The following is a 26,601-nucleotide window of genomic DNA, read 5'->3' on the forward strand; positions in this document are numbered from 1 at the left end:
TCACACCCGGGCCGCCCCTGGTATCTGTCTTTTTATGAACGAAGCTTCAGTCTTACAGCTCTAAAGTAAGAGCACAGAGCAAGTGTCTCCAAAATAAGACAAGCTAGTAGCTACATCAGAGGAGCAGGACGAGCCACAAGCAGAAGCGATAATGTCCATGACAAATGCTATACCTGTGTTGTCTCCTCTAATCTTCATAATGTTCCTTCCAAGTAGGGACCTGTGTCTCCTCCATTCTAGAGATGAGGAAACTGAGCTTTAGTGAGATGATGGAACCTGATCGGGACAAACCACTACTAAGCAGGAAAGCAAGACCCAAAGAGTCTGACTCTAAAGCCCAAGCACCTATACATGCCGAAACCCCAAGAAGAGATGTGATACAGATTCTGACAGGTGAACTGTGGTCTCTAGTCAATTCAAGAGGCATTTCCTGAGTACCAAAAGTATGTGCCAGATACTGAAGAGGTACACAGACACATGCACGCATGCGTACAGACACTCGATCTGGATTCAAATCCCTGCTTTACCATTCAATAGCTATGCAACCTGAGTAAGTTTCCAGCTTACAGCAGTGATTCAGGAAAAAATATGCATATATTTGTATACACATATACTTATAGAGAAACAGAAAAAAATATGATATGCAAATGGGACAAAGCAGAACAATTCAGAATCTGGGAAAAAGAAACAGGAGTTCCTTACACTATTCATGCAACTTCTATATTAAGTTTGAAATTAAATCAACATAAAAAGTTACAGAAACTCACAGCAGTATCAAAACCAAAAGTATGTGACCTTCTCTGGTAGCACTAACTGCTTAGGTTTAGAAGTAGAGTATATAAATGGTTGACCTGGTCCAAGATGAGAAACTCAAAGTTACTGAAGAAGTATCTGCAGCTACAAGGGAGGGAGAAGGAAACAAGAGTCATACTGAGATTGGGGGTTATAAAGCTTCAGAGTAAGTGGTGGGAAAAGGAGGAGGACAGCAGAACAACAGGAGGTTCCAGCAGAAAGACCTACACTAGTATTCAATGTTAGGAGTTGTGTGCAGTTGTTTAAGAAATTTAAATTCCCCCCACAATGAGATACCACTCATTATCTACTGGAGTAGCTACACTTAAAAAAGACTGACTATCACGTGTTAGTGATGGTGAAGAGAAAACAAATTTTCACACATTGCCACTGGGAATGTAAAAGATTGTGGGAACTTAGGAAAAGTTTGCCATTTCTTATAAAGTTAAACTTGCAGTTATTGTATGATCTAGTAATTCCACTTCTAGGTTTCTATCCAAGAGAAACAAAAATGTATGCCACCCAAAAACTTCCACCTAAATGTTCACAGTGGCATTAAGACTAGCCCAAAAGCTGGAAACAACCCAAATGTCCACTCCTGGTAAGCGGAGTAGTGACATTTGGTATATATCTACATAATGAATACTACCAAGCCAAGACCATTCAATGGCAGAAAGGGCAGTCTTTTCAAAAGCCAGTGGTGGGAAAACTGGATCTCCATATGCAAAGGAATGAAGTTTGCTCCTTACTTTATACTATGTACAAAAATGACCTGAAAATGGACAAAACACCTAAACATATAAACTATAAAACTCCTAGAAGAAAACATACCGTGAAAGACTGGATGTTGGATTTAGCAAGGATTTCTTGGAATATGACACCAAAAGCACAGGTAACAAAAGATAATTTGAACATTATCAAAATTTAAAAATTCTGTCCAAAGGACACAATCAACAGAGTAAAATGGCAACCTGCAGAATGGGAGAAAATATATGCAAGTGCTATCGTCAGATAGGTATCCAGAAAGTACAGAGAACTACAACTCAAAAACAAAAAACCCAACCCAATCCAAAAATGGAGCAGAGAACTTGGACAGACATATCCCCAAAGAAGACATACTAATATATGACCAAGAAGCACATGAAAAGATGCTCAACATCTGAGCAATCATTAGAAAATGCAAATCACCACCACAATGAGATACCACTTCATACCACCTAGATAGCTAATTTCAAAAAGGCAAGTATTGGTGAGAATGTGGAAAAATTGGAACCCTTGCACAATGGTGGTGAAAATGTAAAATGGTAGAGCTTCTACAGAAAAGTTTGGTGGTTCCTCAGAAAGCTAAATGGAGGATGACCATATGATCCACCAACCCCACTTCTGGGCATATTACCAAGATGTGAAAACAGGAACTGGAACAGTTACTTCTCCCCCAGAGTTTACAGCAGCACTACTCAAAACGGCCAAAAGGCAGAAAGACCCTGAATGTCTGTAGATAGGTGAATGGTTAAACAGAGTAAGATATATATACTCACAATGGAATATTAGTCTTTAGTAGGAGTGAAATTCTCATACTAAGTGAAATAAGCCAGACACAAAAGGACAAATTCTGTTTGATTCCACTTTTACAAAGAACCTCAGGTGCACCATGCTCAGTTGGTAGAGCATGAGCGTCTTTTTTTTTTTTTTTTTGAGCATGAGACTCTTAATCTTGGGGTCATGAGTTCAAGCCCCACACTGGTGTAGAGCTTACTGTAAAACAACAACAGAGAGAACTTCAAATAGGCAAATTCACAGACACAAATAATAGGAATCACTGGGCAGCAGGGATGGGGAGTTCCTATTTAATGGGTACAGTTTCAAGACAAGTTCTGGAGATGGTCAGCAGTAATGGCTGCACATTAGTGTACATGCATTTAATACCAATCAACTCTACACTTAAAAATGATTTAAGTGGTTTATTTTTATGTGTATTTTACCACAATAAAAAATAAAGAAAAAAGGACCAAGCTAATGACAGGTGTTACAACATGGATGCATCTCAAAGACATGCTGGTGACAGTAGGCAAACTCAAAAGACCACATTAATATATATTCCATTTAAATGTTCAGAAAGAACAAGTCTACAAGGGACAGTGACTAGATATATTGATTACCCAGGACTGGGGCTGGGGAATGAGACCTGTTTATAAACAGGCTTGAGGGATCTTTTCAGAATGACGGAAATGTTCTAAGTGGAGTGTGGTAATAAACACATAACTTTGTAAATGTATTTAAAATTACTGAATTGGGGCAGCCCCAGTGGCGCAGCGGTTTAGTGCCACCTGCAGCCCAGGGTGAGATCCTGGAGACCCTGGATCAAGTCCCACGTCAGGCTCTCTGCATGGAGCCTGCTTCTCCTTCTGCCTGTGTTTCTGCCTCTCTCTCTAGCTCTCTCTCTCTCTCTCTCTGTGTCTCTATGAATAAATAAAATCTTTAAAAAATAAAATAAAATTACTGAATTGAACTCTTACTAAATGGGTGAATTTTACATAATACAGAGATCATTAAAAAAAACCTCACATACCTTCCGGTGTGGGTACAGATAAACTAGCTTTTACACAGACTAGCTCACCTTTCTGGTGAGAATATAAAGTAGTATAACTTTTCTCTAAAACAATAAGTTAAAAACGCATATAGTCTTCGACCTAAAACTCCACTTCTTTGAATTTACCCTAAGGACATAATTATCGTGGCACTATGTCTAACAATAAAATAATCAGTCCCAAAGTAAAAAGAATATCTGGTGGTTACACAAACTATGGTGCTTTGTGTGACAGAGCACTGTGCAGCCATGAGCCATGATGCCCTTGCCTACCAGACTCCCATAAGCAGCTCTACTGCAGAGCCTATTTCCTTTAACCTCCTATACCATCTGCAACTGACACATCACCTTAGCAGGCAGCACACATTCATGTTTTAATAAAGAATAATCACATGGAAAGATCTCACATTATGAAACTGTGATTTCTCAAAAAACTAAAAATAATATATTTGCATGTACATAGGAAAAAAAGCCTAGAAAGATATAAAAGCAAAATATCCACTTTCATCCCTAGGTAGCTAGACTGTAAGTGAATTTTTTTTGGTCTATTCATTTTAAAAATTTTTAATAATTAATATGTATTACACTTCCACAGGTGGAAAACAATTTCAGAGGTGGAACTGCTTCAAGCAATAAGGTGTAAGGATTGGTCTTTGGAGTGGGTTGCTAAAGCTCTATGGATACACAAGTCACCAAGTTTTAAAAATTTAATTTATTTATTCAATAAGAATTAAGTATTTCTTATGTGCCAGCCACTGTTATAGGCTCTGAGGATACAGGAATAAAAAAAAAAAAAAAAATCCAAAATCTCTTCATTCACAGAAGTAGAAAGTCACATGGATGGCTGAATGGGATGAAGCAGAACTTAAATCAGGTGCCAAATCCTCAATAAACATGAAAATGATGTAGAGAAAATAATGAATAGGAAAAAAGCTATGATAGATCACTAGGTTTTTGCCTGGAAGAGTAATAATGATCTGCAAATAACAAATGGAGCTAAAAACACAGACCTCACATCCCTTTTAACTTCTTGGTGTGGAGTATGGCATCAGCTGCCACCAATTTCAAGTAGAAAGTACAATTTCACAGTAGAGTGGTGGCTTCTGGGAAGAGAAAAGTTGCAGTTAGGGGCAGGTGACAAAGAAATATTCTGTGAAGGGTTAAAGATCTTGTTCCCTCTAGAAAAGAGCTGTAGAGCACAAAGTAGAGTACACTGTACTTGGCATAAGAATAAAGTGGGCATTGCAGGAATTAAGTGACCTCAAAATTCTTCACCAAGTTTAGGCTGCAGCCTAGGAGGCATTTTGAAGGTCAAAGATGCAAGAGGATCATGATGTGGTCCTCAGGTGCTGGGCCAGCATGTCTCATTTATCTGTGTGTCCTCAGAGTCTAATAGCCAGCCAAGTGTGCAGGCTAATAGTGTCGAACACCCTCAATGGTTTACTTCAAAATTCAACACTGCTTGAGAACTTGTTCCAAAAAAATACCTCTGCCTGACAGTAATTTCTTTCAAGGAACTATCACTCACTTTGCCAACTTGGCTTACTAACTCGCTAGTCAATTTTGATCTCTCTTTCAAATGGAAATTAGTAGTTAGGTCCTTGATCCTTCAGATCTCACCCTTTTATGCAATTATACCTGGTTTAAGTCCACATCTTCCCACTTTTGGCCAGTCACACTTCAATCATTAGACAGATCTCATGATAAATCTCACCTAATCTCTTGTCTTCTGAGCTTATTTTCAGTAACTACCTGTGTACTATACTCACTTCCCCTGCCCACATTACTAACCAATGAACCTGAGCACCAGGTATCTTAAATGGTCTATGCTTAAATAGATTTAAAGAAAGGCAGAGTGACCTCAATTCAAACTGCTGTTGATTCTTACCAGCAACGTAACCTTGAACCCCTTCTGCTGCCACTCTACTGCCAAAGTAAATACTCAAGCAAATATACCTGGTCAGACCACTCCCCAGATCAATAACCCAATGACTTTCCATCACTAAGAGAATAGACTCTGCTGGCCTGCCTATCCAGCCTCGTTCTCCTGTCATTCTTTCTTAAGGGGGTCTTGAAGCTCCCCACGTCTATGCTGTTAATCATTATCTTGCAAGTGCTTTACTCTCCAGCTACAAGACCCACCCTATTCCATACCTTTTATTCAATCTGGGTAACTTTTAGTATCTTCTTAATCTTAGTATAAGTACTTTCTCCTATATAAAGTCTTCTCTCACTCTCTGCTCTTATTAAAACCTGAGGTCTTGGGACGCCTGGGTGGCTCAGTGGTTGAGCATCTACTTTTAGCTCAGGTCATGATCCTGGGGTCCTGGGATTGAGTCCCACATCAGGCTCCTTGCTGGGAGCCTGCATCTCCCTCTGCCTGTGTCTCTGCCTCTCATGAATACATAAAATCTATAAAAACAAACAAACCTGATGTCTTTTCCCTTTCTATCTCCAAACATTTTAATCCTTCTGGATAGGTTTCCCCAAGATATCGTAAGTTCCTGCCAAAGCACCTAGTAGGTGCTCAAGAAATCTGCGGAATATCTGTCAATGTGGGTACCACTACCAGGAGTTCACAGGGCTAGAAGATTAAAAATAATAAAGAAGAAAGCACAGTGCTCAGTACACCACCATTTTATCTGCACCATATCCACCTCAGAAATTTTTGTAAAAAGAAAATTAAGAAAGGTAAAGATAGGGTAACTGATGAATAAATCTCCACAAAAACTTCTAATTTTGAGCTCACAGTAAATCAAAGAACCAGAAGATGTGAACTCAGCAAAAGGTGGGGAGAAGTCATGGTCCCAGCCTTAGAGAGACCCACTAGAGCTGGAATTCCACCAATTCTATCATCTGACACTCACTGGAATAAGAAAGGTGTACTCCTTACCTCTCCCAGGAAGTCATCTGGCCTTGAGATCACAATCCTAAAGTTCAAGAAGATTAGTAAAATTACTTCGATTACCATGGAGCTTCCCAAAACAATCCTGGCAGTCTCCCCACCTTGAGTATCTTTTCTTCTCCAAGCAAATCTGAATGGCAGGATCATGCACTGGTGTCAGACCTGCCAAACTGAACGTGCCATAACCAGCTGTCTGACTTTTGTAAGTGGCCTAAATTCCCTATGCACCTCAGTATCATCACCTGTGGAACAGACAATGAGACTCAGCTCACGTACTGTTTGTTGTGAGGATTTGAACAGTTAAGTATGGGAACAAAAGGAAACCTCAAGTTGATAAAGAATATCTACAAAAATCCTACAGGTAACATCACACCTGATTGTGAGAAACTTGAAGGTTTCCCACAAAGTTCAGGAACATGGCAAGTATGTACCCTCTTTTCAACATGGTACTAAAAGTACTACCCACTGCAATAAGACAAGAAAAAGAAATAGAAGGCATACAGATTACAAAGGAGGAAATGAAATTGGTTTTGTTCACAGACAATATCATCGCCTATGCAGAAAATGTGAATTAACGACAATACAAAGAAATCTCATGAAACTAGTGATTACAGCAAAGTTGCAGGATATAAGGTTAATATATAAAAGTCAATTGTTTTCTTATACAACAATGATTGTGAAATTGAAAACCTAATACCATTTATGTCAGCAACCAAAAATGAAATACCTAGGTTGTATAAATCTAACAAAACACATATAATCCATATTAAGAAAACTACAAAACTCTGCTGAATGAAATCAAGAAAGAACTAATAAACACGGGGATATTCCATGTCCATGGGAAGACTCAGTATTATCCAGGTGTCAGTTCTTCCAAACTTAATCTACAGATGCAATAAAACCCCAGTCAGAATTCCTACAAGGTATTTTGCGATATAAACAAACTGATTCTCAAGTTTATATGGAGAGGCAAAAGACTCAGAAGAGCCAATACAAGGTTGAAGGAAAACAGAGCTGAAGAGCTGACACTGCCCAGCTTCAAGATTTAATATGAAGTAGTCAAGCCATATTGTATTGGTGAAAGAACAGATTACTAGAATAAAACAGAGAACCCAGCAACAGACCCATATAAATATAGCCAACTGATCTTTAATAAAGGAGCAAAGGCAATACAACCACGTTGGTCTTTTCAACAAATGGTGCTGGAACAACTAGACATCCACCTGCTTACTGGACAAGTGGAAATTTATATGGCAGCCACCAAAGCAGGAAAACTTTGGTGGAAGGCAGATAAGAGTTTCTCTTTTATTACTCTCTACTGTTTCAAGGTTGTCCCTTTTCAGGTGAAAAGAATAAAGCTTTACTCTACGTCCAAAATAAATAAATTTAAAAAGCAAGAAGAAGAAGGCTGTCACTGCTGTAGTCTCAAACGTATCTAACCTTCAAGACCTGCTTCAGATTTTACTTTTTTAGAATTTCTTAATTATCCTACCTCATAGTATCTTTCTCCCTGCTGAGCTTCTACAGCAATCATTTATAAACAAACCACAATTTGGCACTCAGTAACATAAAACACTGACTTATAGGGCAGAGAATATTCAGATGCCCCAATTTATTCAAACAATAAGTGAACTTGCTAAAGAAAAAGGTCTTTCAGCACTTTGGCAAACTCACTTGATTAGGTGACTGGGTCAGACTACTTGACTAGCCTCTGTGAACACAGCTCAATAAGAATTTGCTTACTCAACTATTATTTTTAGGCAATTAATGAGACTTTTTTGGTGTGGGTTTTCATCTTAAATAATAGGCCAAGATTAATTTTTCCCACTAAAACTGATTCTATTTTATAAAGTTCTATAGCTACTGAGAGTTGGTATCCATTGAAAAAAGATACACTATACACTTTCAAGCAATTAATTAAAAAGATTGTATTTTCTATTCACCTACACTAAGTTATACATTTTTAAATTCTATATTTGATTATTGTAAAATACAAAACTTAAAATCTATTAAATGACCTATTACTTTGCATTTGTATCAAATAAGAAAATAGCAAAAGATAATTCTGGATAATAAAGTATGGCAAATTAAAACTTTTGAGAGTACTACAGAATTTCCTGCCTCTAAAATACCTGAATGGTAAAAACAAACAAAACAAAACAACTACCATGTCTCTGTTTACCTCGATTTTCCTTCTGCAAAAAATCAGCTGCAGTATTTAACCTTTTGTAGTGATACAATGTTGGGTGCAAAAGAACATATACCACCATCATGCAGTCACTTATTTGACCTGTGTTCACAGGTACAAGCTTCCTACACCTGGTCACAGAAGTACACACAAGGTCTACTAGAACAGCCATGTAAAGAGCCCATTAGCATTTCAAATAGCTCTGATAAGCGATTTCCCACTTTGCCTAATCTTCCTCTTACACAGCTAGGTGTCAAGCTTTTTATGAAACATGAAGAATTTAACAGCTTTGAAATTCAAAACCAACTAGGTATGAAAAACTACCTGTATCTTTCCTATATCTCATATTTATCTTCTTATATTTTGGGGATGCTAAAATCTCTTAGATCTTTTTTGGAGTGTTCTAAAAAAAATTGTCAAAAATGTTTTCTTGAAAACCCTTAAAGCACTTTTAGACTCCAGCAACAAGTTTTGAGTATCCTCTAGACTAAGGAGGAACTGCAAATAGTTAGTGAGAGGATGAAATGAACTGGTGTGTGTGTGGGCGGGGAGGGGGGTGAAGAAGCAAGAGGCCAGCTTAGGAGGGAACATGGCTCAGTAGTTAAGAGGTAGGACTTTGCTCTGGCACACTTGAGTTCAAAGTGTGCTAGCTGCTCACCAGCTAAGTCAACCCTGGACAAATTATTTAGCCTTTCCAAATTGTCTCACTTGTTAAATGAAGGTAACCGTACTTAACCTCTTAAAGTTGTTTGGGGACTACCTCAGAGAATGCTTAGCACAGAATTAGCTGGTATTATTCTCGCCCTAGGTAGCTAAGACAGTTCAAAGGGCAACAAGAAACACTGAAGAATTTTAAGCAGAGAAAAACAGACACAACTGCACAGTGGAGAATGTAGAGAGACAAAACTGGAAGTGAAGATGAGTTAAGAGACTGTTTTAGTAATCTAAAGAAGCCATGGACCCTAGATGCCATGGATTTTAAACTGATAGGAGAGATAGGTGGCTGGCTCAGTTTGTGGTGTGTTTGACTCTTGATCTCCGGCTTATGAGTTCAAGCTCCACGTTGAGTGTAGAGAGTATTTAAAAGTAAAATCTTTTAAAATAGATAATCAGAATTGATAGGACGTTGAGGCTCACTGTGGGTAAAGAAGGAAGAATAAAAAAAAAATAGATCTTGCATACCACCCATTTTCTGGGACAGGGAAGAAAGGATTGTAGGATACTGCTGGGAGGGCAACAAAAGGCAGTTAAAATTTAGCCTTGCTGAGTTCCACATAGGTACAGAAGAGAGACCTTTGTGAGCTGGATGGACATGGGTTTCAAGTGCAACTAAAAAAATCTGGATTTAAGATACAGATCTTGGAATCGTTACTACGTACAGGCAGTTAACTAAAGATGTGGTCCTAGAGTTCACCCAAGGTTAGCCTGAGAGGAATGTTATGGTCAGAATCCTATGAAATTTCAATACTTAATGGTTTATAAAGAGGAAACATTTGCAAAGGACAGAGATCACAAAAAAGAAGCTGAAGCAATATTCTAAAACTCACTGGAAGAGTTTCAAGAAGAATAAAAGGAGTTAACAGTGCTAAATTTTACTGAGAAATCAAGTACATATTCAACAAAAAAGTCCACTGGTGGGGGAGGAAGGTGCTTATATTGGGGAGGAAAGGAAAGAGGTATAAAGACAGATGATGGATCTGCTCCTTTTTACCAAAAACAAAATGTTTCAAGTTCCTTTTTTCTAATAACTATGAAAAATCAGATTTAAGTCAGACAGGTTCTCAGACACATCAATTAATAAGCACTTTCTAAGTTATGAAGAAAAATTACTTCCTAAAACATTTACCTACTTTTGTAAAGAAGTCACAAAGGAGAACACTGCAAAACTGTAAAGTCCCCCCTATTTCAAGGAACAAAGCGACTTTGTAAATACTAAACCACTGGTTCTAGGTTCTCTCAAGTTTTACCAACTTAACTGCCCATTAAAATTTTGCCCTATGTCATTAGGAGGAAAAAAAAAAATCACTCCATTTCCCTTGAATGGAGACATTTAACAATAGAAGCTCTGAATGTATTTAATATTCCCTCTCAGATCACTTTTTTTTCTAATCCTTAATAAAATGGAGTTATCACTATTTTTTTTTGGCTATCATTATTTTTATCTTGCCTCAGTATTAGTTCAATTTAAGAGTTTTCTTCTCCCTCTAGAAAATTGGTTTCTACTCTGAATGAAACCTACTTACCGAAAGGCTGCGACTCCCTAGTGTTGTTAACCAGAGAGCAGTACAGTAGACACACAGCACAGCCACTTTTACAGGTGCTCACTTCTCTAAGTGCTGGTGTTCCCAGAGCCCCAGAGGAACAGGTCCCCCATTCAAATGTGAGCCACAGCTAAACCTGCAAAGGCTTTCATTAAAATAGTTAAATTTACAATTATCTTCGTCTCTATAGAGCAACAAGATCAATCTGTTAAGATTGGAAAAAAAAAAAAACCACACACTTTCTCAAATTCAGAACAAAGGAAAGATTGGTGATATAAATATTGAAGCACCAACACAAATTTCAAAAATTCAAGTGAAACTCAAGTTCTATTCATGAATGAAGAATTTATCTGTGTAAATTCTGATACAGCCACAAAATTTAAATGTATGGGAAATGTGTTTCATGGTAACTATTTCAGTAATTAAAACTGTTGAGTTTTAAATCCTCCTCCACTCCAAACATTAAGAGAAATCCTAATGTCTGGAAAACTCACCCAAATCTTCACCCAAAACAGACATTTAAAGAAGCTTTACCCTGAAAAAACAAAATACAATAACCAACAAAGCAATATTAACTTTGGAGGTTGGAGACATGCTGTTATCAGTAATTGAAATAAAAATTCACAGAAAATACGTTAAATTATTTAAACTGCAGCTGTGCTCAACTACTGTTGCATCAGTGAGTTAGAGCTTAACCCAAGATTTATCACTGCCTCCCATTCATCAATGAAATGAGCACTTTTAATCGTTTTGAATTTTGCTTTAAAACAACTTTTTAAAAGTTTATTCTGGAACATCAGTTAACAAGTTGATACCCTGAGCAGTCACGCCTAGCCCACTGAACACACTGGCTGTTAAGAGCACATGATCAGCAGTCATTGCCAAACAAAGAACACTCTTAAAGACAAAAACAACACAGGTCTAGTACCACTGTGTGTGAGTGCAGTCATCTTCTCACATTTAATTGAAAGCCTATGCAATACTAAAAAGGTGTTGATATACCATTTTAAAATCTAGATCCACGCATACTAATTCTGTTTCTCTCCCATATAAAAAAAAACCCAGAGAAGCACAAACAGTGACAAAGGCTGTCCACACCTGTTCAGAGGCAGGTAATGTTAAGTGGCACCACTGCAGCTCCTCTCTAAAAAAAAAAAAAAAAAAAAAAGGTTTCTGACAGATCTTGCAAGAAAATACTTCCTCCAATATGTGCTTACTAGAAAAAGCATCTACTAGAAAACCTGGTCTGAACAGGAAGGCTGATGTAAAACATTAAGCCCAGTACTGACAGAAATACATACAATGAGTAAAATACCCAACAAAGATATAATCGCTCACTTAAGCAGGTAAAAATTTTTCCAATTTCCTTCAGCTCGCTTTAATGTCCAGAAAATGACTTTATATTCATCTACATCTTGGAAAATGGGATTTAAAATAGGTCATTAGTTTAGGCAAAAACTAGTCACCCAATCAGAGAGCTTCAGAGGCACAACACTTTAATAGAACGCTTAAGGGGATGCCCATTAGAAAAATTTTGAAGCACGTCCTGCTGGTGGCAATATAAACTGGTACAACCTCTCTAAGAAGCAATTTGGCCAATCAAGTGTTCATATTCTTTGATCTAGGTAAGCCCACTGGGGATTTTTCCAGAAGAAGAAAAATCTTGCGGGGGGCGGGGGGGAGGAAGTATTTTTAAATGTACACACAGAAGTCTGTTTAATGCAATACTATTTAAAATGGTGAAAACGTGGGAACAACGTAAACACAATAGGCAAAAGACTAAGTATATCTTAGGTCCTACTAACTTTAACGGATTATAGAACTAAAATTTAAAAAATGTTAATCGATAACACAGTTTACTGAAAAAAAATGTAAAACTGCACTTATTTGCAATTATGGGGGGAAAAAATGCAAGAATCTGGTAAGGTACAAAAGAAAAGAGTAAAAACGAGCAGAGCACAGCACAGCACAGCACAGCACACAGGGACGCGGGGTGCGGGGTGCGGGGTGCGGAGCGACTTTCCGGCTCCGGCTCCGGCTCCGGCCCCGCCGCGGCCGCGGAGCGCTCCGAGCAGCAGCCCGAGCAGCCGGCGGCCGGGCGCGGACCAGCCAGCGGGGCCGAGGCTCCGGGCGCCCTCGGGACGCGGATGCCGACCCCCGAAAGTTGCGCCCCGCGCCCCCCGCCGCAGCCCGCACGCGGAGAGGCGGACGGGGTGGGGGGCGCGGGGGGACCCGGGGGGGCCGGGGGGGGGGAGCCGCGCCTCCACCCAGCCCCCGCCCGCCCCCCCCCCCGCCCCTGCACGGTCCGGGCCGGGGCAGGTCGCCCCCGCGCCCCCCGGGACCCCGCGTCCCCCCCCGGCGGGGAGGGCGGAGGCGCCCGCCGTCGGAGGGGACCCCGGCCCCCACTCGGGCCCCAACTACGGAGCCTGACGAACAAAGTCAAGTTTGATCCTCTCAACACCTATTTCCTGTCCAAACAGCCCTTTTGTTCTGCTTCCCTGCTTAATGTTCATGTTCGGTTTGCAGCAGAAAATAGCACAATGACACAACCTAGCACACACAGAAACATAAAGGAGCAAGAGTGTAAAATAAAGAATTATTAGAAGATCGGAACAAAAAGCCTACCAACAAAACCTCCACAATTTTCTGTTTGCTTCCCCTCAGATTAACTTCACTTGAAGCCGTGCTCCCCGGCAACCGAGCCTGCACGGCAAGCCCCGCCCCCAGCGCGCCCACTGGCCGCCGCCGCCAGGCCCCGCCCCGCCCGGGCGGCTGGCCGCGGTGATTGGACGCGGCTGACATCCATTACTTTAAAGAACTTTTCCTCGCTAGCAGGTTAGGTCGCGCGGCCGAAACCCGCTGATAAGCTGGTTTCTTAAAGAGACAGGACGCAGGGTTTCGGTTTCCCCTCGCGGAGTGTTGGCTCACTCTTTTGTCTCGGGGAGAACGCGCACCCCGCGGTGCCCCGACCGAGTGCAAGCGCGGCAGCAGACACGATGCTCCCCGCCTGCGTCCGATCGTGCCCCCGCACAGCCACGGAGGGACACTGAAGCTCTGTTCACTCACGCTCCCTTTTCAACAGTTCACGTTTGTTTTAAGGTGGCAAACAGAAAATCCAATGCAAAATTTCGCCACACTGAACAAAACGATATTTTCTCTAAGACTTGAAAATAGGATCATTTAAGTCATGGAAAATAGAGAGCCCTGAACCACCAAATGCAAAACACTCCTTTCTGCGCCATCCGAGTCCCGGCCGCGTCCTGAGCATCAGCCGGGCCGAGAACGTGGGGGCCCAGCCTCCGCCGTCTCCACTGCCAAGGGCACAAACACCTGCAGCCGGGACAGGGCTGCCTCGGGGGCAGCCTGGGCACCGCAGAGGGGCAGCGACGCAGGCAGAGGCCGCGTGCCCTGAGCGCAGGGCCGGCCAAGGTCAGGAGGGCTTGAGTTGTTTCAGTTCCCAATTCCTGTTGCTTTCTAAACACGGGTAAACCCGACCGTGCACCACACCTGAGCATCACTTAGTTCACCTGGGGGTGCAGCCCACCTGAGTATCCCTTAGTTCACCAGGGCTGCAGCCAAGGGCAAGGTCTTCCTCTGGAAATCCCGGGTGACAGGACAAGTCACCTGCGGGGCTTCTAAACATCCCACACAAACACTTTACCCAGGACTCCGTTTGCTGTATTTTAGTACGTTTACTTCAATTAAAACTCCGTATGTCCTAGTAGCTTGGCCCACCAAATATTACTGACATGAATCATTACCTGATTGAATGGCATTTAACTTGTTCAGTAAAGTATGATTCTCAACTCTACCAAAATTTTAAGTGATTTATAAAAATAAAACCCAAAAAGTAAAGCAAATTAAAGTTTCTTAAAAACGCTTTCAATAAGTTTATATAAGAATATTTCACGTTAAATGTACAGTTTTTAAAGTCTAAAATTTTGCATTTTCCCTCAGAAAAATCCATATATTAGAACACAAAGCCAACAAACTTGTTTTGACTACAAAGAGAAGTCTGTACGAAACTGAAAATTCACATAATTGCAACTAGACATGAATATGGAGTAATACCCTGCAGAAGCCCAAACAGCTGCATCATCTATTATGCCTTTTAAGTGGACAAATTGAAAGAGCCAATTCACAGAGGCCTAGTCCCAAGATGCTTTGCAAGGATTCTCTGCCCTGAATGCCCAGTACTTCACAAGTCAAGTTGAGGTCTTCTTCCCACTCTGGCAAAGTAACACTGGAAGCATAAGAGGTACAGGAACAAGTAACAGAAAGAATACAAAATTTTAGTTACAGCATAAATTTGAAAGAAAAAAAAAGGTTTTAGATGGCCAGAATTTGACAGGGCTATAGAAAAAGAGATGGCAAGCATTTAAATCTTAAAATTTGGCAAGCATGAAATTAGTAGAGTTACGGGAACCAAAATAACTTTTGCTCCATTCTCAATTTTTCACTTCAGTCAATAATTTGTATAAAACAGACACGTATTACATACACTAAAATAACACCAGGACCACCCTCAATCTATAACCAAAAAAAAAATACAGATATGATTATACCAGACCATTCAAAGGTCTCTAGGATCTACTTGAAAGAGCTTCATGGTGATAAATGTCATTTTATATACGCGGATTTTATTCCACTTCAAAGTCTGTAGCAGAAGAAAACAGCAAAAATAAATAAAAGGAAAGTAATATCACAACTGAGATTATTTGAAAACAATATTGCTTCATAGGAACATGGAGCCTGCAAATGCTCCAAGGCTTCCTGATTGCATGTGACAATATCACTTTTTGAACATCAAGGATTCAAAGGATGTACTGTATATTCTTGGTGGGGGAGGAGCTCAGAAGCTTTCTCAAACCTATCAACTAACAATGGAGAGGATAAGCCAGAACAACTGGTCTCATCTCATTTTAAAAAGACCCTGCATAAGGAATTAAGTACCTAGACCATCAAGAGTAACTTTCAGTAGGTACAGAGCAGGGTGAAAATGTCCTCAGGATTTTAAAGGACTGAGAGAGGAGGTCAAACTATTCTTCATACAACAAAAATTAATCCTTGGCATCATCCCTGGGTGCTAACAGGTGGGTCTAGGCAGTAGTTGATAAAAGGCCCAGCTTGACATTCACAAAGCATGACTGGGTCCCTAAAGATATGGTCTCAAAATCACTATCTAATGGAGAAAAAGAAAATCATTTAGAACAATATTTCCCTGACAAATACACATTGCTTACAAAAGTGAGGCATGTATTTATTAAGTCTCCAACTCCTGTCGTGGGTCTTCCAATTCATGAAGGGAAAACAACACAAGGTGAGCACTGGGAGAGGGCTAATGGCCCACTCAGCAAAATACTAAACACAAAGGAAATATTCAGGAATTGAACCATGGAAAGCATAAACTAAACCCAGTTGAGGTATCTGTCTATAAGATGATAAACTATTTTAGATCTACAGGGATAAGCAAGGTCACCAACAAATGTAAATTAAAAAGGAACAGAAGTCACAATATTGAGACAAAAGTATATGTAAAGGAAAAAGCATTCTCAATGCTTAATTATTAAGAGCCATCAATTTTCATGTGCCAAGTAACATCACCGCTGATCTAAGTAAACTGTGGGACATAGAAAAGTGATGGAAAACAGATCGGCAGATTCTAAGTTCCTTCCTCTCTCCTTAGCAGCCTAAGCTAAAAAATAAATAAATAAAATTTGAAAAGATAAATCATCCACTCTAATTATTTAATAAGATTAATTTTTATACAGCTATCCAAAGAAAAGCTGCGTTTTTCAACAGTCATGGAAAATTTTTAAAAATTATAGTCACAGAAAATAAACGGTTTTGAAAAGCACAAGTTGAACAGGTAAGTAACATCCTCTGATGATCACACAGTAATGTTCAAAGTTAAAAGAAAAGCTTCTAAAAAAAAAAGAAAAGAAAAGAAAAGCTTCTTAACTCATCAAAGGTTGAGAACACCTACTATGTGCTGGGCACCACTAGTAGCAGGGCACGTCATGGTAGACTGTCCCTCACACTGTGGAGACTTAAGGTCTAGAGTCAGACCACAGGGATGTCATGGGAACATGGGCAATTTTCAGTGTTCTCATAGCCACATTACAATATTAAAATAGTTAAATCAATTGTAGTAATATATTTGACTTAACACAATACACATAAAATAGCATTACTTCGATATGTAATCATTTTTAAAATTGAGATTTTTTTCTTTTGCAGTAGAAATCCAGTTCCTATTTCATATTTACGGCCTCATTCAGAATTGTGATATTTCAACAGCCACTGGCTACTTAAATTTATATCTCTGCTGTCCAGTACAACAACCCCTAGCCACATGTGGCTATTGAGCAACTGGTACGTTACTAGTATGACTGAGGAACTGAATTTTTAATATTATTTAATTTTAATGCATTCAAATAGTGACAAGTGGCTATCTACTAGCTTGGAAATAACAGCTCAAGGGAAGAAACAGACAGTAAAACAAATTACACACACTTAATGAATTGCAGTTATTACAAGTGTTTACAGCAGAAAAAAATGTCCAATATGAAATGAATAAATACAGCCAACAGAGGCTTAACCTCTTTTGCCAGCATTAAGGAAGGACTGTCTCCCCAAGAAGTCTGGCTGGCCCCACAATGCTCCCTCAGGGAGCCCCAGTCGTTCCACTCCTCTGGTACATCCTGAATCAAGCCAAGCTCTCCTGTTCGAGCCAGCACTCCCCTAGCTGACTCTTGATCTCAGAACTCACAAGCACAGTTGCAAATTTTCTACAGGACAAGCTATGGGCTCATAACTGTTTACAAGGCAATTTTTACAAAAAAAATCTTGCAAAAGAAATTCAGTGTGCCCTTGTTACTAAGTTTTAATGTTCTGATAGATAGGGAAACCAAAGAAACTCCCCAAACAAACCTTGGTTACACCATTAATCTTCCTAAATGTTACATCCTCACAGAGACATTCTTAGGACGTGGAGTTAGCACCTTCCAATCTCTGCTGGCACACCGGATTTCTTTCCTTGCTAGCACTGGTCAACATCTGAAAACTCCTTATTCATCGGTCTATGAATAGCGTAGCTTTCCCAGAGGTTCTGAACTGGGTGAAGGCCTCAGCACTGGGCACAAAGTACAGGCAGCGAGGAGCAACTGCAGTGACGATGGAAGAGTCACTCAATACAGATATTTTTACACATCAACATTTAAGGAACATAGCAAAACTACACGCAAAGGACAATTTAATGGCACAAAATATTTTTATCATAGAAAATAAAACAAAGTGTAGAAATACAGTAACTTAATTTAAAATTTCAAAACCCCAAACCACCTGCAGACTCTAAGGAATCAACTAAAAAACTAGAGAACAAAGCAACAGTCAAAAATTTGGGGATGAAAAGGGAGGGAGACAAAACGAAAACACATTATTCCCAGTTACTAAAACAATGCACTAGCATCAAATTATGAACACTGTATAAAAGCTAAAAAGAACCAAGTATATATATGCTTTTAGTATATAATGAAGGCAGTTTTATTTCAAGGCAACAAGATTTTTGTTAATCAGGCTAAAATAACTATTAAGGAAAAATAAAGAAGTTATTTCTCTTGACTTATACTATCAAAACAAATCCTAGATAAACAGAGAGAGATACGTATGAGAATGAAACCATAGAAGGACTAGAAGAGTTATCTGGGCAGGAGTACCCATTAAACATGAGAGTGAAGTAGGAGCCATAAAAAGAAACTACTAACTTAAATTTCTTAAAAGGTAAAAACTCTTTGAAGTTAAAAAAACAAAATACCATAAGCAAGTAAAAGGCAAACGAAGAGCCAGGGAAAATATCTGTGGGATGTGACAAAGGATTGCTATCCTAATTATATAAAAGAATAAAAAGGGTATTTTGAACATAGAACATCACTCCAAATAAGCAAAAACAAATTAGAAGACATAATACCTTTCTCTCCATTTGTCATCATAATTATTCTAAGAAATATATAAAGAGTCTTATGAAGAAGGCAGGCAGGAAAGAAAATATTCAAGTGTTGGCAAAGATACAGAGAAAATTTGTACTCTCACATTTTTCATCAAACTTTATACTGGTTCAGTCAACTTTATATTATAATCTCAGCAAAATTTTACAATAAGATTTGGCAATATTTATAAAAAGACACAAAAAAAAGTTCATGTGCTTTGACTCAGCCATTGTAAGACAGACTGAATCCCAAAGAAATGAGGAATATGTGGAGACTTAGCTCCTTACCACTCTCTCCAGTGACAAAAGGACAAAGCAACAAGCCCCACAGGACAGGCGACTAATCACAGTAAGATGAAATGCTTGTGTACCTTAGAGTCCTAACTTCTGCCCTCAAGTGACAGACAACAACCAAAACAACTTCGGATGACAGGTTCCATAAGGACATGATGCAGAGTCATATAGTCAGGGAACATGGTGTGTGGAGGCATGCCTGAAGCAGTGACATTTGAGCAGATACAAGATTGAAGTGTGCCAGGCAGAAAAACACAACAATTTTAAGGAAGTAAGCGTGGCATGCTGAAGAATCCCAAGAAGACCAGTATAGCTGGAGGTGCATGAATCAGGGGGAAAGTTGGCAAGGCTGGATAGTCAACCCACAGCTATAAGTCATGTGTGGCTGGCTAATCAGCACTTGAAACAAGGCCAGTCCCCCAAGCACTTTACATGGAAAATATATAGTGGATTTTGAAGACAGTCTGAAAAATTTAGTAAAATATCCTATTAATAATTTCTTATGCTAATTACTTATTAAAATCATAGTATCTTGGGATAAGTAAAATATATCTCACCTGTTTCTCTTTTTAATGTGGCTATCAGAAAATTTTAAAGATGTATTTATTTCAAGATTTTATTTATTTATTTATTTATTTATTTATTTATTTATTCATTCATTCATTCATTTATGAGCAAGAGCAAGCAGTAGGGAGTGCAGACAGGGAGGCAGAGGGAGAGAACCTCAAGCAGACTCCCCGCTGAGCATGGAGCCCTACACAGGGCTCCATCTCACAACCCTGAGGTTCTGACCTGAGCCAAAATCAAGAGTCAGATGCTTAACCACTGAGCTACACAGGCGCCCCGGGCTATCAGAAAACTTTAAATTACTTATGTGGCTCCCATTCTATTTCCATGAGAGATTGCTGGTCTTGGGTATAGGTGTCATAGTAAAGAGTTTCGATTTTATTTTGTGTATCGAAAAGTCATTGGAGGATGTTGAGCCTCTCTACCTTACATATTTAAATGATGGTTCCCCCACAGGAGAGCCAGAACTGAAGCAGGGACACCAGTTAGATGACTATTGTTACTGTCCTGTGTACAACAAAGGTGCTGAGATGGATTGCATTTGGGATAAGCTCTGAAAGTAGACGCAACCCAGTATTGTTCAGAATCCCACTTCCAATTGTGTAGAATATACACACACAGACTAGGGGTATACCTGCCAAAACTTTAGCAACGGTTATTTATTCTTTGTAACTTTCTATTCCTTCTGAAAGCTGGGGAGGAAAGACACCAAAAACACATTGCCCTTAATACAAAAATGACTTTTTTTAAAAAAGCTTTTCAACAGGATAAATAAAACAGCCCTACAAAAAAAAAAAAAAAAAACAAAAAACACAACAACAACAACCAACCAAACAAAAAAAACAAACCACCCTATTTGTCAGCAAGCTACACAGGCTGGTTACAACAACAAAGCACCTCTACTCCTGTGCCTTTAAAGACAACTTATTTGAAGCTATATATAAACTCCTATTACTTACACACCACTTTCCGGAAATTAATACCGCTCCTACTCTGTCAGTGCGTTGCTGAGCGTGGTAAATAACACATGGCCTTAGAAGTATCCTTCAGGGCACACACCCAAGGCTAAGGAAGTCAAGTCCCTCAATGTGTGGTGAGCCTATCCTACCGGCCAGCACAGTCCTCCCAGAGTGCCCCGAGGACACCGTCAACATCACAGCACAGAGAGCACCTCGGTCCCAATCCTGTTCCTTGAGAGGCCCTACCATCGGATGGGGCTTCCCTCGGCCCACGGTGCAGAGCTGGAAGGACGATTAGGGCAGGTTTCTCCTACAGGACGTGCTAAGGGAGAAGAGAGCCTTAGGTGAGTGGCCAGAGGTGACACAGAGTGGCCAGCACACACGGTGACTTACTTTACACACAATCAAGTGGTTTTTGTACTTATATTACTTTAGCATTGAAAAAGTAGGTAGCAAACAGAGCCTGACTTCTCCCCGGTGATTGCAGAGGAGATCCATCATACACACACACGGAGGGGATCTCGGTTTCTCATTCACATGTTCAAAACTCGGAAGTAGTCCTCCGGCTCCGGATCCTCCGTGACAAAGTCCCTCGGCTCCCCCCACGCCCTCCACTCCTGAGTACGGGCTACACCGTCTGCAGGTGCGCAGCGGGAGCCAGGTGCTGACGCCAAACAAGGTACCGTGACTTCCAGGGGCCCACGGACGGCGGGCTGTGAGCAGGGCCCCGCTGACCCTACAAAGCTGCGGAGAAGGGCCCGACAGCACGTGGTGGACACACGAACCGGGTGAGGAAACCACGATGAACACACTACGGGCGGGCCTGACCTGCCAGGGAGGAGGGCACAGGACAGACAGGCCACCGGCCAGCAGGTGCGGGCTCCGGCCGGCCCCTCTCCCGTCCTACCACCTAGGTCGTGTGCGGCCCTGGGGCCCCGAGTCGCTCGCCCTGCGAAAGGAGGCTTCACGACCAACCGCCCGCAGGGAAGGCGGCGTCCGCGGACCCACAGACCCAGGGCACGGTCCCCCCTCCGCCCCACCCCTCCTCAGGTGCCCCCGGCACCCCTGCCCGCCCGGACTACGGCGTAAAACGTGCAAGGAACAGCTGAGACACAACCTGTTGCATAAACCTAAATGTGCAACTTTTGCAGAAAAAGAGCATTTTCCCCTAAAGTTCTGGCCTGTGACTCCCCGCCTAGCCTCGGGAAAAGCAAACTCCTACCGGAACCCTGTCTCAGGGCATCACGGCCAGCGCACCGTGGGGCACCGACCGCCCCACAGCGTCCAGCGCGCACCGGGTCCCGGGCCGCCCCCTCCCCGGCGCTCCGCCCCCCGCACGGCCCGGGAGGTGCGGCTGCGGCAGAGGGGGCGCTCGGGACCCCCTGCCACGCCCACCCCCCACCCGGGCCGCCCGGGGCCACCGCTCTCCCCAACGCCTACCCCGCCCCCGGGCCGCTCGGGACCCCCGGACCCCCGTCCTGGGGCCGCTCGGGACCCCCCCCACGGCGCCGCTCGGGACCCCCGGACCCCCCGCCCTGGGGCCGCTCGGGACCGCCGGACCCGCCCCGCCGCCGCTCGGAACGCCCCCCCCGCCCCCGCACCCCGGGGCCGCAGGAACGGGCCGTGACAGGAGGGGCCGCCCCCCGCCCCGGCCGCAGCAGGTGCACGCCCGCTCCACGCGGCCCACCCCTCCCACCAACTGCTCGCGGACCCCCGGCCCGCCCTGCCCCCCGCCGCCCGCCGCCCGCCGCCCGCCGCCCTGGCTTCCGCCGGGGAGCGCCGGGGCCGTGCCTCAGCCGGTGGGGGAAGGGAGCTGCTCACCTGGCGGCGGCCCTCCCCGCCCGCCGCGCTGCCCGCCGCCGGTCGCCGCCGGAGAGTGGGGACAGGTGAGGCCGCCGAACCCCCGCTCGCTCCCGCCCCCGCCGCCGCCGCCGCCGCCGCCGCCGCCGCCGCCGCCGCCGCCGGCCCTCCGTCCGCTGTTTATTAAACTTTTCTGTTTGGTTGTTCGGCCTGTGACGCGGCGGCGCCCGAGCTCCGCGATTGGCCGGCGCCCGGCGCTGACGCGGCGCCCCGCCCGCCTCCTAATTATTACCGGCCGGGCGGGGCCGCGGGGCGGGCACGCGGGGGGCGGGGCCGGGGCCCGCGGCGCGCGCTGATTGGCCGGAGCCCCGTGCGGGGGCGGGGCTGCAAGCGAGGAGCCCTCCCCCGCCCTTGCCGCGCGGCGGGCGCTTCCTGGGCTGGGCGCGCGCCAGAGCTGCAACCTCGTGCAGGGGGCGGTGGGGGTGGGACCTCCGCTGCCTCGCGGGGCGTGGCGCGGGGAAGCGGGTGCTCCACCTGCCGGGGGTGCGCGAAGGCACTCCTAGCCGGCCCCACGCGCACCCTGGAGAGCGCGGGGGGTCGAGCTGCGGGGGCGCCCCGCCGCGGGGTCCCGAGCCCCAGCCTGCAGCGGGGAGCGCGTGCACACCTGCATACACACCGTGCCGTGCATTCGTGCGTGCAGCGTTGAGCCCGTGCACACCGTGCCGTGCACAGCTGCTTACACACCACTGCATGCACACAGTGCCATGCACACATGCGTGCACACCTGCTGTGCACACCTGCCACGCGCCCTTCCGAGACCCCTGGCCAGCGGAGCGATGTAGGAACGGTGCCCCCAGAGCAGCTCAGCCTTCCGGCTCAGGTGCAGCGCGCGCGGGAGGCCCAAGACCAGTTCAAGGACATTAAGTCCGACCTTAGAGGGTGGGACCGAAAGGTAGGAGCCTCAAAGGTCCCATATGTTTCCAGATGGGACATTTTATTTTACTCACCATGGATTTTTTGCATTAATGTGCAAAAAAACTAAAGTCTCAGGATCTTACTTATCTTGATTACTGAGCTTTTTGGTTCCCCTTTACATTTTAGGCTTGAAGTCACTAGCTTAGTGTCCTAACCCCAGTGGAGAGGGATTTTGGTGGAACTGGAAGTGTAGAGAGTAGGTCTTTTGCAAATAGGGCTTGGGGATAAGAACTGCCTAACAGTTGAGAAGATTCAGGCCAGAACGGAGCCTTCAAGGAGGAGGTTGCACTGGCTTTGGCACTGGAGAGTGCATAGGAAAGCAGCATTTTCCTGTCCTCCTAAAGAGGCCAGAAGATGGAATTCCAGGTTTGAAGAACAGTGATGTGTTGTGAGGTGAGGAATATGCAGTGTAGAGTTGAGTGTGTCATCAGCAATAGGGGGACAGTTTGCACAGGATGGAAAGGTATTCAAAGGGTGTTTGTAACAGGCATTCGTTTTTAATTTTAAAAACAGACACACACACAGTGGGGTAACCCACGAGAAGGGGGTTTTGCCCAAGGATCTCATGTCTGATCATGGAGACTAGGTTAACTTGGAGACTACAGATAGTTTTAGGGTCAAGTGTTACAAGTCTTTACAGCCAAACTGAGTATTTGACTTTACTTGGTGGGAAATGAGAAGCCATTATAGCATGAAAAGAACTATCAGGAAGGGAAGGAATGGTGGATTATAACAATTTCTGCTAGTACTAGGAATAATTTTGCAGACTGGGGATTTCTCTCAACTATTCACTGTCCTCTTGTCACTAGATAGTAGAACTATATGGAATTTTAGGATTTTGGCCACGGTTCACATCCCTACTCAGATACATTTTTGACAGTTAGCAATACTCACAATCTCCCTGGGTCTTGGTTTTCTATTAGTATGGGAAACAGTGAACAAAACGAAGATGCCTGCCTTCATTCATTTTTCGTTCTAATGGGTGACACATGTAATAAGTATTTGTGTTGTGAATTAGAAGATGGTAAGAGGTATAGAGAGAAGAAAATGTAGGGAATCCCTGGGTGGCTCAGCGGTTTAGCCCAGGATCGAGTCCCACAGCAGACTCCCTGCATGGAGCCTGCTTCTCCCTCTGCCTGTGTCTCTGCCTCTCTCTCTCTCCGTGTCTCTCATGAATAAATTAATAAAACCTTAAAAAAAAAGAAGAAAATGTAGAGCAGGGTCGAGGAAGGGGGAAGTTTTAGTATTAAACACGGTGTTCAGCATAGGCATCATTGGGAAGGTGAGATTTGAACAGAATTATAAGAGGTGAGGATATAGTCCTATGGATAACCGGGAGAAGAGTGTTCCAGACTGAGACCCAATTAGAGGGCCGGCCTCAGGGCAGGTGAGCTGGGTAGATAATGCTATGAACATTTATCTACAAGAGTTAGTGGGCACATGCATTTTCACTTCTCTAGGGTCTGTACCTAGGTGTGTAATTGCTGGGCCATGTGGTGCTTCTGCTTGTCACTATTTGAACTGCTGGACTGCTTTTCCAAAGGAGATTTGCTATTTTACATTCCCACCAGCAAGGAGTGAGGATTCCACTTTCTCCATACCCTTGGCAACACCTGTTAAGGGCTGTCTTCTGGATTAGAGCCCACCCTCATGAGAGTGAAATGATTGGGATTTGCCTCTCCCCGATGGCTAATGACCTTGAGTGTCTTTTCATGTGCTTGTTGGCTGTTTTGTGGCTCTTCTTTGGAGAAATGTCTATTCAGATCCTCTGCTCATTTCTAAATTGGGTTCTTTGTCTTTTTAATTTTTGGTTGTGAGAGTTCTTTACATATTCTGAACACAAGTCCCTTATCAGATATATAATTTGCAAATATTTTCTCTCATGTGTGGGTCCTCTCTTTTCACTTGCTTGCTGATATCATTTGAAGCCTAGAAGTTTTTAATTTTGCCTCATCCTTTTAATTAAGTCTTCCCCTTCCCAACATCCAATTAGTCACAAATTTAACTGATTCGGCCTTAGATATATCTATGAAATACACCCCCCGCACTGCCCTGTACACCCGCTTATTATTTCTTACCTGAATTTAGGTAATAGCCTCCAATACAATTCCTGTCTCTGCACCCCACCCAGGTAGTCCTCCAGCCACTCCCTGAATGATCGTCCTGAAACACAAATTGAGCAGGTCAGACATCTGTGGGCTCCCCATTCCTCCTGGAACAACTCTCAGACTCCTCCAATAAGAGTACCTGCAGCATTTTAAAAGTTCAGATTGCAGGTCCGTGATCTGGACACAGTGAATCAGAATCTCTAGGGGATGAGCCTGGGCATCTATTTTTAATAAGCCCCCAGGTGATTTTTATTCTCAGAATCATTTGCCTAAAACAATGGTTCTAAACCAGGGGTGACTTCGTTCCCCAGGGGACATTTGGCAATGTATGGAGACATTTTTGGTGGTTACAACTTGGGGGGGGGGTGTAGCTATCACTTAGTGACACTAGGGATGCTGCTAGAATACTGCAGTGCACAAACCTTCACACACACACACACACACACACACACACACACCCCGCCAAGCCAACAAAGAATTGTCAGCCCTGAATTTCAGGCATGCCAAATTGAGAACCCTGGCAGTATTTATAGGAGATAAAATATGAACTTCTGCATTTGAGTCTGGCTAATTGGTCCCCAGCTCTACAAAAGATCTATCACTCTGAAAAACCATCTCCAACTTAGTGACTTAAAACAATGATTTACTATTTCTCATGATTGTGCGGCCAGGCTGGGCAGATCTGTTGGTCTTGCCTGTACTCTCTCATGGAGAAGCTGCTGGGGACTGTTGAGCTGTATACCCGTTCAGTTGGGTCTCATAGCATAGAGGTTTTGGAGATACAAAGGGTGTGAGCTTGGATGCCACTTGCCTTGTTCTAATGATCACAGAGACTAACCCAGATTAAGGAGTAGGGAAACGGATGCTACTTTTTAAAGCAAGGAACTTGCAGAGAATTTGTGGCCATGTTAATCCACCCACCTTTTCAACACCATCTCCAGGTCCCACCACCTTCTAACCTCAGTGGGGACCTGCCAGAGCCAGACCAGACCCTGAGGCTCCAAGCAATAGGGGAGGAAGTACCCTCAGAAAAACTTCTCACAGACTAGCCATAGTGGTTCTTCTGACTTTTCGTCAGAATCTAAGCCAAAGGATTTAGTCTCAGGACCCTCTTATATTCAAAAATTGAGGACCCCAAATAACTTTTATGTGGGTTACCTCTATCAATATGTACAGCA

General features: G+C 43.1%; 1 protein-coding gene across 16 annotated transcripts in view; it reads right to left on the minus strand.

Annotated features, from left to right (window-relative positions):
• Window positions 1-22,460, minus strand: part of ZFAND6 (zinc finger AN1-type containing 6) — a 64,179-nt gene extending 41,719 nt beyond the window's left edge. For 2 of the 16 annotated variants that reach the window (XM_072801990.1, XM_072801945.1), the window contains exons 1-2: window positions 13,359-13,442; window positions 4,390-4,482 (exon numbers count right to left, since the gene is read on the minus strand). Coding sequence is in view for 1 of the 16 variants with exons in the window: in XM_072801942.1 (XP_072658043.1) it covers window positions 174-198 (25 nt within the window). In the remaining 15 variants the exon portion in view is untranslated. Of the gene's footprint in view, window positions 1-173; window positions 237-4,389; window positions 4,483-6,272; window positions 6,310-10,715; window positions 10,879-13,358; window positions 13,463-20,786; window positions 20,810-22,361 lie in introns of those variants that run through there. The other 14 variants (XM_072802023.1, XM_072801969.1, XM_072802012.1 and 11 more) reach the window with 10 other exon arrangements.
• Between the last annotated feature and the right edge of the window lie 4,141 nt (window positions 22,461-26,601).

Source organism: Canis lupus, chromosome 2 (assembly GCF_048164855.1).
Source record: "Canis lupus baileyi chromosome 2, mCanLup2.hap1, whole genome shotgun sequence".
NCBI classification, from domain to species: Eukaryota; Metazoa; Chordata; class Mammalia; order Carnivora; family Canidae; genus Canis; species Canis lupus.